Raw genomic sequence first — 16,242 nt, forward strand, 5'->3', positions numbered from 1 at the left:
AAAAAAAAAAAAAAAATAGGAGTGATGCAAGCACTGGGCCACATCGCTACAAAACAAGTGTATCTCAGCATCCCCCAGGAGGATACCACTCAGGTCAAAACATGATATAGTGAAGTGGGGATGAAAAGGATGGACAATGGACAGAACCTGGGGTCTTGTGCCTGTGGAGATGGCCCCAGTGTCTAGCATGAGACACGGGGAATGTTCTGTTGGAGGGTGGGTGTGATGACTCTCCTAAAAGTGTCCCTCCCTCCAGTCCAGATGGCCCCTCCATTCCTCAACGTGACCAGGGATGGAGACAGCTACAGTCTGCGCTGGGAAACAATGAAAATGCAATATGAACACATAGACCACACGTTTGAGATCCAGTACAGGAAAGACACGGCCACGTGGAAGGTGAGGGCCTTTGCCCGGGGAGGGGAGAAACACTGGGGAGGGCAAGAGAGGAGAAAGCAACCAGAGGTGTTCCACCTGCAAGGCGTCGGGTCCTTGGCAGGTGACCAGTGAGTGGTAGACACTGGGACGTGGTGATCACTAGGCTGTGTGGTCAGCAGATCACCGTCCCGTCTCTTGGTGAAGTAACTGAGGTTCGGAAAAGTGGCGTGGCTTGGCCAACATGAATAGCTGACCCTGAGTTCCTAGGGAACAGAGGACCCTCTGGGCAGGGAGGGGTTGAAAGGCCACTGGGAAGAAGGTTTTCACAAGTCATGAAAGTTTGGGGTTATTTCCTCAAAGGAATCTCGTCTGGACAAACGTGGGGGCTCAGACAGAGCTGCTTCTGATGAATCGGGGGTGGGCCCAGGCCAGGGCTCAGTCCCCTGCCTCCAGAGCCCAGAACAGAAACCACAGAACCAACCCCAGACCTTCAGACTAGAAATGGGGCAACTGAGGCTAGGAGGGAGGTGAACCAGTGGTGGAGCCCGTAGCAGGCCCTGGGGTCCTGAACTCGCATTCTCAGGGTCCAGAGTCCAGTCAGCCTGCACTGCATTCCTGGAAAGGCCACAATGTGGGTGTGCTGAGAAGGCTCAAAAGATGGTGGGACAGGTGGCTTCAGGGTTCCGGGCCTCAGTGTTGTCAATGTCAGGGGCTGCACTGAGAGGCAGAGTCCCTGGTGCCATCCGAAGTGCTTTGCCTGGGTGGGCCCTTAGGGAGGATCCACGGTGGTGAGAGAGAAGCCGCAGCAGGCCTGGGGCATGGCAGAAGCTGGGAGCCAGCGAAGCTGAGGGTCCAGGTGGGAGGGATTTGCAGCTGCTCCCACAGGCACCGGGCCAGGCCTCACCCTCAGCGCCAACCCACAGGACAGCAAGACCGAGACCCTCGAGAATGCCCATAGCATGGCCCTGCCAATCCTGGAGCCCTCCACCAGATACTGGGCCAGGGTGAGGGTCAGGACCTCCCGCACCGGCTACAATGGAACCTGGAGCGACTGGAGTGAGGTGTGCTCCTGGGACACCGAGTCTGGTAGGTGAAGGCTGGAGTCCAGAGCTTCTGGCCAGGACCAGCTCGTAGTTTCTCACTGCCATATAATCCCCAATGCAGTAGCTGTAGTAGGCCTGCAACAACTTGTTGGTGAGCCGTCTCCCCAATTAGATGGTGGTCAAATAGAAAGGGAAGGCCTTTGCAGACAGCACCTCCCACCTGGTCGGCAGACCCGCAAGTTGAAAGAGGCAAAGGGTAAAGCAGGCAGAAACTGGACATGGAATCAGAAGTTCTCCATCCACTCTTCATGAGACAGTGCAGCTGGGCAGAGTGCAGGCTGTGTGGGCACAGAGATGTGGGGCTCCAGACCCCACCCCATTCAGGCCTCCTTCCCTTCCTTGGGCCACTAGTCACTGGAAAGTGACACCTGGTGTGCAATACAGACTGCACGTGAGGACTTGAGGGAGCAGAGGAGAGCAGATCTCATGATCACTCCTCCTTTAAACAGGGACTTAGGCCTCTGTTAATATGGCCCTTGATTTCTTAGCTTTTGGGACTACCAAGTTTTTGTGGTTGCTCCGCCCGAGTTTCCTGTTACCATGGAAGCAAGAAAATCTAGAGCTGCAGACTGGGTCCGTGGATTGCAAGGTTTTGCTGTGATTCCTTCATCTTCCCACCTATCTGCACTTGCCTCGTGCACTGACCCCTCACCTTTCACCATAGTGACCACCAGGGGACTCCTGTAGAACAAGACAAGTCCAAGGGGTGGTTTCAAAGAGAGTAAGGATACAGGAGATATTGGGAGCAACCCAAGTGCACAGTCAGGCTTGGTAGTGGCAGGGGCCCAGGGAGAGGGCCACAACCAGGTAGAAAGGAGGCCGGACCAATGGGCCCAAGAGAGGAGCAAGAGGGGAGTCGTGGAGGAACCTGGCCTAGGAGCTCAGGGCTGGGCAGCAGGAGGGATCAGGGGCCTCCAGAGGGGCCTTTGCACCTGCTGGTGTCTCTGCCAGCATGCCTTTCCCCATCTCCACCTCTCTAATCCTTTCTATTACTAGAGGCCCAGCTAATATGCCACCTCCTTCAGGAAGTCCCCTGTGATTGCCATGAACGGTGTGGTACTTGCCCTCCCTATAGCACCTCCTGTGCTGTAGATCCCAGACAGGATCTGACCCTCCTGTGTCCTCCCAGCACTTTGAACACTGTAGGGGGTTCAGACCAATGCCCTTCTCAGCATGGATCTGGCCTCTCTCTGCTAATCCCCCAAAGCAGTAAGTTCCAGAGCCCTAGGCCTGCACAGAGCAGGGTCTTAGGGAATACTGCGCCAACCCCACTCTCTGCCCTGAGGTCGATTTCCCTCCCCGATGCTGACACTCCTCTTCCTCCCCGGCTGCTGGAAGTGCTGCCCATGTGGGTGCTGGCTCTGGTCGTGATCTTCCTCACCATCGTTGTGATCCTGGCCCTCCGCTTCTGTGGCATCTACGGGTACAGGTGAGGGGACTCTGTGGGGCTGGAGGTGGTAGCTGAGACCCCAGAGGGCACCAGGGAATCCCACCCAGCTCCCTCCAGGTCCTGCTCTGCCACTCACTTCCTGGGCCTCAGTTTCCCCTCTGGACATGAGCATGGGAGCAACTGGCCCTGAGTTCTCTGGTGGCTGTCACCTCCCTGGTGTCTTCCAGGCTGCGTAGAAAGTGGGAGGAGAGGATCCCCAACCCCAGCAAGAGCCACCTGTTCCAGGTAGGAACTGGCTGCGAGGGGTGGGGTGGGGGCTTCTCTGTTCCTGCCTTTCTTGTCTCTGTCCCCACCTCCTGCTTCCCTTCCAGTGGGTTTTGGGTGGTAGGGATGTAGCTGGACTGGAGAGGGGCTTTGGGAGCTTTGGGAGCGGGGCCAGCACTTGGAAATTCATTCCTGGGATTCCCTGGAGTGCCCATGCCTGGCCCTACCTGCCAGAGCTCTGCATGGAGCCCAGTGGAGAGAACTGAGTGTGGGGCTGCCCGGGACAGGGTGGGCTCACAGCAGGGGTTCCTGCCACCAGGATGGATGGCGTGTCAGGAGGCAGAAGTGCTCCCCGAGGACAAGACACCTGGGCTGAGCTGTGAGGGTCCGAGTGGTGCCAGGTGGCAAAAGTTGCTCAGTCAGAGCATCTCAGGCTCAGGGCATCTTGAGGGTGGAGACGGAAACCCTTCAGGAAGGGAGCTGAGGGCATGGGACAGGAGGCTGGGGGCCATGTCGTGAGGATGAGGTGACCGTAGGGAAGACACCAGCATGTGGGTGATGGGAGCCCTTTAGTCAGGCAGGCGGGGCCAGCTTTGCCTGTGGAGGGATCTCTCTTGGCTGGTGTGGAGGAGAAAGGTGGGCGAGCATGGAGACAGGCACCCCAGGTTAGAAAAGTCACAGGAAAAGGACCCTGTCCTCAGGTGTCAGGGACATGCGGCAAGTCCCAGCCCCTATCTGGCCTCACTTTGCTGGTGTCAAAAGGCCATGGCCAGTCCTGAAGAAGTGGAGATGCTTCTCTTATCTGGGGGCTCCTTAAATCCCCCCGCACCTCCATCCCCCTCTGCCTTGCCCCCACCTCGGGGGCCTCCTGATGCCCACGGGCCCAAATGTCTCCGCCCTTGCAGAACAGGAGCGCAGAGCTTTGGACCTCAGGCAGCATGTTGGCCTTCACCAGCGGGAGCCCCCCACACCAGGGGCCGTGGGACAGCCACTTCCCTGAGCTGGAGGGGTGAGTGTCGGGGCTCATGGATCACTTCTGACCTCTGGGGAGCATACGGGGAGCTGACCCCATTGTGCAAATCGGGACTCAGGTGAAGTTGTTTGTGGCTCACTGTGAAGGGATCCAAGGGGGCAGGTTTGCACTAAAGCAGGAGGCACCAGGGGTGGATGTGAGGAAGAACTTCCTCTTTCCAGGCTAGGGAGGGCCAGACAAAGGAGGTGACCAGAAGTGAAAGAGGGAAACAGATGGCCTTCCCTTCCCCTGTTGGCTCAGAGGCGTCACACTGCAGAGGTCTCACGGGGTAGCAGGGGCTGTAAACTCCCCGGAACTCAGCGCCTGAGCCGGCAGCTCACCACCGACTCGGCAGGGAGAAGGGGGTGGCACGGTTGATAGAATGATGGAAGGGTGGCCCAGTGCACAGGCTGGGCATGAGCCTGGTGCTGAAGGAGGATGGACTTTAAGGTCAAAAGGGAGAGGGCTCCAGCCTTGCGGAGGAAGACCTTGAGCTCAGCATGGAGGATGGGGCTCCTGAGCCACAGAGAGACTGAATTCATGTCCCGGGTTCTTCTCTGGGGCCCCTGCTCCCTCAACCCTGGCCCGCTCAGGTTCTCACTGTGAGCTCTGGGGGACATCAGGGCTTCCAGAGAACCATCTCCACCCCACCAAGACCCTTGTGCCTGAGCCGAATCATCTGCACAAGGTGGTCCCAACTCTTTGGCCCATGTTCTTCCCACAGGGTGTTCCCTGTAGGATTCGGGGACAGCGAGGTGTCACCTCTCACCATAGAGGACCTCAGGCATGTCTGTGATCCACCATCTGGGCCTGACGCGACTCCAGCTGCCTCAGATCTGCCCACAGAGCAGCCCCCCAGCCCCCAGCCAGGCCCGCCTGCCTCCTCCCACACGCCTGAGAAGCAGGTTTCCAGCTTTGACTTCAATGGGCCCTACCTGGGGCCGCCCCACAGCCGCTCCCTGCCTGACATCCTGGGCCAGCCAGAGCCCCCACAGGCGTGTGGGACCCAGAAGTCCCCACCTCCAGGGTCCCTGGAGTACCTGTGTCTGCCTGCTGGGGGGCAGGTGCAGCTGGTCCCTCTGGCCCAGGCGATGGGACATGGCCAGGCCATGGACGTGGAGAGGAGGCCGAGCCAGGGGGCTGCAGGGAGCTCCTCCCCGGAGTCCGGGGGAGACCCTGCCCCTCCTGGTCTTGGGCCAAGGGTGGGAGGACAGGACCCAAAGGACAGCCCTGTGGCTATACCCGCGAGCTCTGGGGTTCCTGAGGACCCTGGAGTGGCCTCTGGTTACGTCTCCTCTGCAGACCTGGTATTCCCCCCACACTCAGGGGCCTCGGCGGTCTCCCTGGTTCCCTCTCCGGGCATCCCCTCAGACCAGACCCCCAGCTTCTGTCCTGGGCTGGCCAGTGGACCCCCTGGAGCCCCAGGACCTGTGAAGTCAGGGTTTGAGGGCTATGTGGAGCTCCCTCCAACTGAGGGCCAGTCCCCCAGGTCCCCAATGAACAATCTTGTACCCCCTGAGGTCAGAAGCCCTGTCCTGAATCCAGGGGAACGCCGGGCAGATGTGTCCCCAACATCCCCACAGCCCGAGGGCCTCCTTGTCCTGCAGCAGGTGGGCGACTATTGCTTCCTCCCCGGCCTGAGTCCCGGCCCTCTCTCACCACGGAGTAAACCCTCTTCCCCGGGACCCTGTCCTGAGATCAGGGATCTAGACCAGGCTTTTCAAGTCAAGAAGCCCCCAGGCCAGGCTGTGCCCCAGGTGCCCGTCATTCAGCTTTTCAAAGTCCTGAAGCAACAGGACTACCTGTCTCTGCCCCCTTGGGAGGTCAACAAGCCTGGGGAGGTGTGTTGAGACGCTCAGACCTAGACAGGCAAGGGGACGGAGAGAGCTTACCTTCCCTCCCACCTGACCTTCCTCAGTCATTTCTGCAAAGCCAAGGGTCAGCCTCCTGTTGAGGTAGCTGGAGGCCTGGGAAAGGAGTTAGCCTTGCTCCAGACCCCTTGACCTTCGGCAAATCACTTCTCTCCCTGCGCTCACATACACACACACACACTTGTAAGTGCACACATTTTTCCCCTCAAGTTAACTTATTTGTAGGTTCTGAATTATTAGAACTTTCTAGACATACTCATTCCATCTCCCCCTCATTTTTTTAAATCGGGTTTCCTTGCTTTTGCCATTTTTCTTCCTTCTTTTTCCACTGCTTTATTATGAGAGTGAGGCTGAGGTCTGAGCAGAGCCATGTCAGACTGAGACGCGTCTGGTTGTGTTTAGGATTTGTGTGGGCTGCCTGTCCCCGGCAGGTGCTGATGCATATGACATGATTCTCATCTGGGTGCAGAGGCGGGAGGCACCAGGTGGGCACAGTGGGGGTTAGGGCTTGGAAGAGTGGCACAGGATGGGCACGCTCAGTGAGGCTCAGGGAATTCAGACTAGCCTCAATTGTCATTCTGAGAAATGGGCATGGTAATGCAGGGGGCGGGGTGCAAGGGATGTACATGAGAGACTGAGAGCTTCTGGGGAGCCCTGCTGGTGATGTCTGCGGGACCTCCAGTCCCCTGAGACCCCATGTCATGTAGAGAAGTTAACGGCCCAAGTGATGGGCAGGCTGGTGGGACCTGGGAAACATCAGGAGAGGAGTCCAGAACCCACGTCTACTGCAGAAAAGTCGGGGGAAACTGCCTAACAAAGAAAAATGCCCCAAAGGCATACATGCTTTAGGGCCTTTGGTCCAAATGGCCCAGGTGGCCACTCTTCCAGATACCCCGGGCAACTCTCACTCCCACCGGCCACAGATGAGGGGCTACTGGTCAATGCCTGGGCCTACACCAAGGATTACGTTTCTTTTAAATCTTTGTCTTTCAGATACATGAAAAATAATGGCATTAAATTGCTTTAATTTGCATTATTTTTGTTATCCAGTTTGCACATTTTTTATAGGCATCTTAGGCATTGATTGGTATTTTTTAATTGGGCCAAGCACATTAAGGTGTTTCTTCTGTTGGGTGCTATCATTTTCTGATTAAGTTTTTTCAACTATTAACATATGGTCTTTCATGGATGATGGAGTGTTTTCCCCCCAAATCTGTAGTTTGTCTTATAATGTTGTATTTGAGGTTTTACGGTGTATAAGTGTGAATGCTTCTGTAATGTCAAACAGATCCCTTCCCAGTAAACTCCTTCTTCACTTTTACTGTCAAATTTACAAAGGTCTTCCCACTGCAAAGCAGCGTTTGTCCTAAAGTATATAATTTTTTCTAGTTCATTTTGTGTTTCCAAATTTTCATGTAAAATTTTAATTATTTTTGAATGTATGGATGTGAGATGGAGGTGCCTTTTGGTATTGAAATTCTTTGTCCATGTATCTGAAGTGTTACTTTTGTGATATAGGAAGTCCTTGTATATGTACTTCATCGGCCCCTAGGCTTCCTATTTTGTTACCTTGTTCTCTCTATGGCATCCACCATTTTGATTGTTCTACTTGTATATGTTTTCATAAGTGGTTAAGCAAGTGTTCTCGTTACTTTTGCTCTTAAATCCCTGTTCATTACAGCAATGTTGGTGGTCAAAGAAAATGGTAAACGACTTGAATGTTCAATGGTCCTGAAATTCATAACAACATTTTAGTACATTGTAAAGTAGAATCCTCTGTTCATAATGAACAAGATCAACCAATGTGGTTTAGAAAGAAGTCCGAGATATTAATTCCAAAATATCCAGACACTGTTATAGGGGAAAAGTTGCAATAAAATATCTGTAACATAAAACAAAGTGAAACCCTGAATTTGTGTGTGCATGTTGGTGTAGCTGGAGGAAGGGGTCGCTCTTTGAAACCTCAATTGCTATTGTAAGTGATACAGCTCCAGTGACTGAAGGAACACAGGATCCTTAGTCTTGCGCCGATTTAAATGAAATGACACGGAAACACATGGAGTGGTTTTAAGGAGTAGAGAGCTTAATAGGCAAGAAAGAAGGAAGAAGGGACAGAAGGAGGGGGGCTCCAAAGCTGAGAGAGGAAACCGAGTGCCACGGAAATTAGCCAGTTATATGAGGATGCTAGAGGAGGTGGTATCTGATTTGCATAGGGCTCAGGGGATTGGTTTGACCAGGCATGTCATTCTTGTAACCCCTGAAAAACCTGGCCCTTTCACCCTAGCATTTTAATATGCAAATACAGGGTGCCATGGCGCTCTACACAGGTGGGGCTATGTGGGGGCGGCCATATTGCCAGGCAAACCTAGGGGCAAGGAAAAGATGGTGGGAATTCCCATGTTTGGGTGGACCCGGTTTCTAATGGTCCACATTTGCATATCAAAGGTTGCCAGCCTCACTCTAAGAGCCGGGGCTTTCCTGCTAGACAAGAAACATTTTTTGGAGCTGCTTTTAAGACAGAAATGAAAACTTCCCAAGGACCCCTTTTCCTCTCTATCTGCCTCAAATAATTTTTAAATAATTCCTATAACATAAGGAAATGAATGCTGCTAAACAGAAGGGCCTTTGGTCTTTGGGGCACTGCAGTGGGTACATGATGGCGTGTGAAACACCACGCAATGGAGGGAGATGCAGGGCGCTTCTGGGAAAATCCAGGAGGGCAGAGGGAAGAGGAAAGACAGTGAGTGAAAGGAGGATAAAGAACACACTTTTAAAAAATCATTCATTATGATCTGAAATTCCAACATAACTGAACGTCCTGTATTTGATCTCTAGCCATGAGAGTGAAAACCTAAATAGAGACCGAATTCCCCATAAAAATAACTGAGAGTGATAGAGAGCTTATTCCTGGCAGGCCCCGTTTGAGTGACCTATAAGATCAATTCATTTAGATACTATGGAAGTGGAAGATACTACCTTTATCATTTTCGTCACTGAGGAAACTAAGGCACAGAGATGTCACACAACTTGGCCCAGGTCTGCCAGCAGGTAAGGGGCAGAGCCAGGATTTGAACTGTAGTCCTGTGACTCAGAGCCTGCTCTCAAAAGGTAAGTCTGTCACCTAAAGATCCATATGTGGTTGTATGATGATCCATGTTGGTTGGCAAAACAGAAAAATCCATAAACCAAATAAATTGATTTGGTGGCGGGGGAGATTGAATCAGAGGTGACCCTGAAAAATGTCTGTTTATCTGGGAGCTGAACAATGAAGGTGCGGTTCTCACCCATTGGAGTCCTGAGAGACCTTTCCTGGAGGACTGCAGCTCCCTCATCTGTCTTCCCCTGAGAACCCAGCCCAGAGCCATGCATGTAGTAGGTGACCATTGAGGTGAGCAAGGCCTGCAGGAGGCTGTCCCTGAGATGGAAGAGGACAAAAAACTTATTAGGGGGATGAGAGGGAGGACAGGAAGCAGAAGTGGACTGGGGAAGCCATTGGCCATCCAGAGTTGACATTTGTCCCCCATGGGGAACTTGGGGGCATGAATTGCCTGTTGGAAGAGCCCGTGTTGGGTGGAAACGGCTAGGCCCAGAGCCCTTCATGGTGGGGAACCCTGAGAACCTACTACATAAGGAAGGAGTAGGGCTGGAAACCATCAGTAGCTTGGGCCTCACAAGCATTTCACATGTTTAATTGATCACACAGAACCCTTGCACCAAGACAGTCATTTGCTCCTAGAGGGAGCCTTTCCTTCTTTTGAAAACAATCCTTTCCCAACTCCAACAAGGCGACCTGCACCCAGGGTGCTCAATCAATAAAAGTGGGGCAGCCCGGCTCCGGGGACAGTGTGCCCAAAGCATTGAAATGCAGTGATTTGGGCCATGGGTCATGCTGGGTGTCCTGAGCAGGGGTAACTTCATCTGCCCGGTGACGCAGGTAGCAACTCTCTGGGTCTGGTGGCACAGGAGGTAAAGGAATTTACCAAGCCAGTTGTAGGTAAAGAAAGGCAGATATATTAGAGAAGATATGAAAATACGTTGCAAGGTTGCAATTACGATGAGCAGAGAAGGGGCTGTCTGCAAAGAGGCAGGCGCTAGAGGAAAGTTTCATAGGGTGACGTTGAAGAGGGCTACGTGCAGAACAAGCAGAACGAGGTCGTTGTGCCCAGTTGTTTGTGATTAGCTGTCTCTCAGAACAGTTATTCATTTTCTCCCAACTTGGGCCCCTCCCCAACCTGGGGTTTCTTCCTCATTATTGCTCATTTATCAGGACTCCACACCAGGGACCCTGAGTCACCCAACAAGTCCTAACTCAAGTGTGAGTTCCTCTTAGAACACAGCCCCTCCAGCTTCCTTGGAAATCCCCCTGTCTGCCCAAACGATGTAGGACTTTTCCTCTTGGTCACTTTGCAAGCCAGGGCCCCCAGCCAGGGATGCCTTGCCCAGGTCTCACTCGGCCTCGCTGTCGCACCCCAGCTTGCCTGTGTTATAACTTGTACCCATGTTCAGTGGTTCCTAAGCTCTTGTACCTCGCCCAAGAAGAATGAAGATATACTGGACATTGGAGGGTGAGGAGGGCTGAGAAGAATTTTATTGAGCGATAAAAACGGTTTTCCATGGAAAGGGAACTCGGGGGTGGGAGGTGGGGTGTAGGGGGAGGTTTTGCCATGTGGCTGGGTCTGGGGCTGTTTATGGATTCAAAATGAGGAGTGTGTGCTGATTGGTTTGTGAGTATGCAAAAAAGGTTAAAGGGACAACACCACTCAAAGGTGGGCACAACGGTGTAGGAACACCAATCAGGAAAGGGTAGGGAGGTATATGTAAAATAAGTGAATGGTGAGGACCAATCAGAGGTAAGCATGCCAAATAGGAAGACAAGTTATCAAACCAGTCCAGTCGGAGGATTTAACCTGTAGTTTGGCTTTCAGATTTTAAGTTGTCTTTGGCTTGGAGGTGGGGTTTCACTGAGGACCTGCCCCTATCTGCCTAGGCATTTGTCTACCTCCTACTTCTATCACAAACAGAGCATGTCTGAGCCTGTCTGTCCCACCATTCAACTTTGTCCCCCTGTCTTTATTACCCATCTGGTAATTCCTGGCTCACAGTTTTGTGTTCCAACTAGACTGAGAGCTCCCTGAGCCCAGCTACTGCTAGGCTCGCTTCAGGCTTCAATGCCCAGCTCTGACCCAGTGCATCTGCTAGTGTGGTGTGTGTGTGTGTGTGTTTGTGTGTTAAAAGTGTTCCTTGCTGGCTGGTTCTGGAAATTTGTCATTCCCTGTCCTCTATCTCCCTGTTAAAAACTTCAGCTGAATTAAATTTGAAGGAGTTTAATTGAGCAATAAGCAATTTGTGAATTGGGCAGTCCCCAGAATCACAGCAGATTCAGAAAGACTCCAGGGGTGCCTTGTGGGCAGAACAAATTTATAGACAAAAAAAGTAAAATGACATACAGAAGTCAGAACTGAGGTACAGAAACAGCTGGATTGGTTACAGATTGGCAGTTGCCTTATTTGAACACAGTTTGAACACTCAGCAGTGTATTAGCGGTTGAAGTGTAACTGCTGGGATTGGCCAAGACTCAGTGATTGTTACAGGCACATACTCCTAAGTTGGGTTTTCAGTCCTGTCTACCTACTAAGTTAGGTTGCAGTTCATCCACAAGGACTCAAATATGGAAGTACCGAGTCCTTCTCAGGCCATATTTAGTTTGATTTGACATCCCCATTGAGATGACTCAACTATTCGGCTAAGGGCTGTAGACAGGGAAGAAATGTGACTAATTGCTGGATACTGCAGTATATTGAGTGTGCGAGAGCATTATATCTAAAAAGCAATGTACGTACTGCAATTTAAAATGTTTTGCTGCTAAAAATAAATGCTAACAGTCATGTGAGCCTTCAGCAAGTTGTCATCATTTTGCTGCTGGGGGCTCTTGCCATGAGGTTGATAGCTGCCGACTGAGTAGAGTGGTGGTTGTTGAAGGTTGGGTTGTGTTGAAGGCTGTGGCAATTTTGTAGTGGCCACCAATGGAGTTTGCTGCATCGATGGACTCATCTTTTCATGAAATATTTATTGGTAGCATGCAATGTTGTTTGATAGCATTTCTTTCCAAATTGTCATTAATCTTCTCAAACCCTGCTGCTGCTTTATCAACTAAGTTTATTTGATATTCTTCATCCTTTGTTGCTATTTCAACATGTTCACAGCATCTTCACCAGGAGTAGGTTCCATCTTAAGAAACCACTTTCTTTGCTCATCCGTAAGAAGCACCTCCTCACCTGTTCAAGTTTTATCATGAGATTGTAGCAATTCAGTCACATCTTCAGGCTGTACTTCTAATTCTAGTTTTCTTTGTATTTCCACTATATCTGCAGTTCCTTCCTCCCCTGAAGTCGTGATTTCCTCAAAGTCATCCATAAGAGTTGGAATCGACATCTTCCAAACCCTGTTAGTGCTGATGTTTTGACCTCATTCCATGAATTGCAAATGTTCTGAATGACATCTAGAGTGGTGAATCTTTTCTAGAAGGTTTTTAATTTAGTTGGCCCAAATCCATCAGAAGAATCACTGTCTATGACAGCTATAGCCTTAAGAAATGTGTTTTTTAAATAACAAGTCTTGAAAGTAGGAATTTCTCCTTAATCCAAGGGCTGTATAATAAATATTATGTTCGCAGACATGAAAACAACATTAATCTCCTTGTGCATCTTCATCAGAGCTCTTAGGTGACCAGGCACATTGGCAAAAAGCAGTAATATATTCAAAGAAATATTTTTTCTGAGAATTATATCTCAACAATGAACTTAAAATATTGCTAAACCATGCTGTAAACAGATGTGCTGACATCCAGGCTTTACTGTTCCATTTCCAAAGCACAGGCAGAATAGATTTAGCATAATTCTTGTATTAGTCTGTTTTCATGCTGCTGATAAAGACATACCCAAGACTGGGCAATTTACAAAAGAAAGAGGTTTAATTGGACTTGCAGTTCCATGTGCTGGGGACGCCTCACAGTCATGGCGGAGGGCAAGGAGGAGCAAGTCCCATCTTACATGGATGGCAGCAGGCAAAGAGAGGATGAGGAAGATGCAAAAGCAGAAACCCCTGATAAAACCATCAGATCTCATGAGACTTATTCACTACCATGAGAACAGTACGGGGGAAACCGTCCCATGATTCAACTATCTCTCACTGGGTCCCTCCCACAATACGTGGGAATTATGGGAGTACAATTCAAGATGAGATTTGGGTGGGGACACAGATCCAAACTGTATCAATTCTTTTTTTTTTTTTTTTTTGAGACGGAGTCTCACTCTGTCACCTAATGGTGCGATCTCGGCTCACTGCAAGCTCCGCCTCCCGGATTCACGCCATTCTCCTGCCTCAGCCTCCCAAGTAGCTGGGACTACAGATGCCCACCACCACGCCTGGCTAATTTTTTGTATTTTTAATAGAGAGGGGGTTTCACCGTGTTAGCCAGGATGGGCTCGATCTCCTGACCTCGTGATCCACCCGCCTCAACCTCACAAAGTGCTGGGATGACAGGTGTGAGCCACAGCACCCGGGCAACTGTATCAATTCTTAAGGGCCTTAGGGTTCTTTGGAACTGTGAATAAGCATTGGTTTCAACTGAAAGTTACCAGTGGCATTAGCCCTTAACAAGAGATTCTGCCTGTCCTCTGAAGCATTGAAGCTTCAAATAAAGGGCATCTTCTTCCAATCAAAGGCTATTTTTTCTACATCGAATATCTGTGTTTAGTGCAGCCACCTTCATTAATCATCCTGGCTGGATCTCCTGGATGACTTTGTGTAGCTTCTCCATCAGCACTTGCTGCTTCACCTTGTTCTTCTATGTTAAAGAGATGGTTTCTTTCCTTAAACCTCATGAACTAATCTCTGCTAGCTTCCAACTTTTCTTCTGCAGCTTCCTCACCTCTCTCAGCCTTCGGAGAATTAAGGAGCATTAAGGCCTTGCTCTGGATGAAGCTTTGGTTTAAGGGAATGTTGTGGCTGGCTTGGTCTTCTATCCAAACCAATAAAACTTTCTCCATAACAGCAATAAGGCTGTTTTCCTTTCTCATTCATGAGTTCACTGAAGTAGTACTTTTAATTTCCTGCAAGAACTTTTCTTTTGCATTCATAACTTGGCTAACTATTTTCCCAAGAGGCCTAGTTTTCAGTCTATCTAGACTTTCAATGAAGCTTAATCATTTCTAGCTTTTGATTTAAAGTAAGAGATGTGTGCAACTTTTCTTTTTACTTGAAAGCTTAGAGGCCATTGCAGGGTTATTAATCGGCCTAATTTACCCATTGTTGGGTCTCTGGGAATAGGGAGGCTAGATTTGGTATCTGGTTAGGGCCTACTTCCTTGTAGATGAAGCCTTCTCACTGTAGGGTGAGAGATAAGAGGACGGCCAGTTGGTGGAGCAGTCAGAACACACAGAACATTTATTCAGTTTACTGTCTTCTATGACAGATCATGGCATCCCAAAACAATTGCAGTAATAACATCACTCATCTCAGACCACCATAACAGAAGCAATAATAATGAAAAAGTTAGAAATATTGCAAGAATTACCAAAAGGTGACACAGAGATTAAACTGCCCCTATAAACTTTATGAAATTAATCAGGGAAGAAGGAAGGGGGAGAAACAAAAATCACCCACACTGGCAGCACATTTGGCCTCCATCATGAGGTTGGCTTGCTCTCCAGCCTGCGTGCTCATGGCTGTTTGGTGCCTACTGTGCTAAAATCACATAGACCCTGTTACGAGATCACAGTTCCCCTTAACTGCTCCGTCGATAACAACGTGAACATTATAAAATGTTAAGTTTTCCCTGTGAGACAGTCCTTCAGGTCCGATATACCGATGAAACTACTGACCCAGCCGGTCTGAAGGACCCCACAATGGGCTGAATCACCAAAGAATGCAGTTTCCATATCGTGATGATTTCATCCTCCCTTCCTCCGACCAATCAGCAACCCCAATTTTCCAATTACAGAGGGAGTCTCTCACCCTCTGTAATCCCCTTAGAAGCCCCAGCCCAGAGCTCTTTGGTGAAATAAACGGGAGGGTCTCCTCCCATCTCCTCGATCAGCACTCTGCAATCATTAAACTTCCTCTGCTGCAAACCCTGCTGTCACTATGTAATGGGTCTGCTACCGCACGATGGGCATATGAACCCATTGGTCCTATAACAAAGACATGCTGTTGGAAAAATGGTGATGGTAGACTTACCAAAACGTGGCTGCCACAAATCTTCAATTTGGAAAAACACGATATCTGCAAAGCACAATAAAGCAAAGTGCAGTAAGACAAGGTGTGGCTGTATATTCAAATTAAAATGGGATGTAGTTCTTTTACTCACCATATTGGTAAATATTACTGGTAAAATGACTGATAATACCCAGAATGGGAAGTGTGTGGGGGTACAGGTACTCTTGTACTATAAAATACTAGTCTTTTTTTTTTTTAATAGACTTTACTTTTTAGATCAGTTTTAGGTTCACAGCAAAATTGAGTGGGCAGTTCAGAATTCCCATATATTCCCTGTCCCACACATGCACAGCCTCCCCAACTATTAACAGCCCGCACTACAATCGTCTTAGCCCATTGGGCGACTATAACCAAAATAACATAGACCAGTGGCTTATAAACAACAGCATTTATTTCTCACAGTTCTGGAGGCTGGGAAGTTCAAGATCAACATGCTGGCAGATTTGGTGTCTGGTTAGGGCCTGCTTCCTCATAGATGAAGCCTTCCCACTGTAACCTCGTATGGCCGAAGGCGCAAGGGAGTCTCTCTGGTATCTTTTATAAAAACATTGATCTCCTTCCTGAGGCCTCTGCCCTCATGAACTAATCACCTCCAAAAGGCCCATCTCCTAATCCATCACCTTGTGGGGTAGGATTTCAACATAGACCATTTTGTAATTCATGGACTTGATGATTGGATGTTCCCATGTATGTGTGAGATGTGCCACCTTTGAACCTTGTTACTGTAAGAGTTAAAGAAAAAGGAAAGAAACCAGAAAGGGGGCTCAACAGTCAAAAACAGGTTTATTTTGAAGAATAAACCTGAAAGGGGCTTCCGGCCAATTTCGGTTGGAATATTCTCTCTTACAACTATCAACAGCCTGCACTACAATCGTCTTAGCCCATTGGGCTGCTATAACCAAAATAACAGACGGGTGGCTTATAAACAACAAGAGTATTTATTGGTTTTAG

At 49.8% G+C, this 16,242-nt stretch overlaps 1 protein-coding gene and 1 pseudogene across 6 annotated transcripts in view; both read left to right on the forward strand.

Annotated features, from left to right (window-relative positions):
• CSF2RB (colony stimulating factor 2 receptor subunit beta) overlaps positions 1-7,916 on the forward strand; it is a 27,507-nt gene extending 19,591 nt beyond the window's left edge. For all 6 annotated transcript variants that reach the window (XM_023222076.1, XM_023222080.1, XM_023222079.1 and 3 more), the window contains exons 9-14: positions 257-396; positions 1,299-1,461; positions 2,817-2,907; positions 3,096-3,153; positions 4,038-4,141; positions 4,869-7,916. In XM_023222076.1, the coding sequence (XP_023077844.1) occupies positions 257-396; positions 1,299-1,461; positions 2,817-2,907; positions 3,096-3,153; positions 4,038-4,141; positions 4,869-5,994 (1,682 nt within the window). In that variant the 3' untranslated portion in view covers positions 5,995-7,916. The remainder of the gene's footprint in view (positions 1-256; positions 397-1,298; positions 1,462-2,816; positions 2,908-3,095; positions 3,154-4,037; positions 4,142-4,868) is intronic.
• Positions 7,917-15,936: 8,020 nt separating this feature from the next.
• On the forward strand, positions 15,937-16,018 carry LOC111549183 (annotated as a pseudogene).
• The last annotated feature ends 224 nt before the right edge of the window (positions 16,019-16,242 follow it).

The sequence above is a fragment of the Piliocolobus tephrosceles genome, chromosome 19 (assembly GCF_002776525.5).
Source record: "Piliocolobus tephrosceles isolate RC106 chromosome 19, ASM277652v3, whole genome shotgun sequence".
In the NCBI taxonomy this organism is placed as follows: domain Eukaryota; kingdom Metazoa; phylum Chordata; class Mammalia; order Primates; family Cercopithecidae; genus Piliocolobus; species Piliocolobus tephrosceles.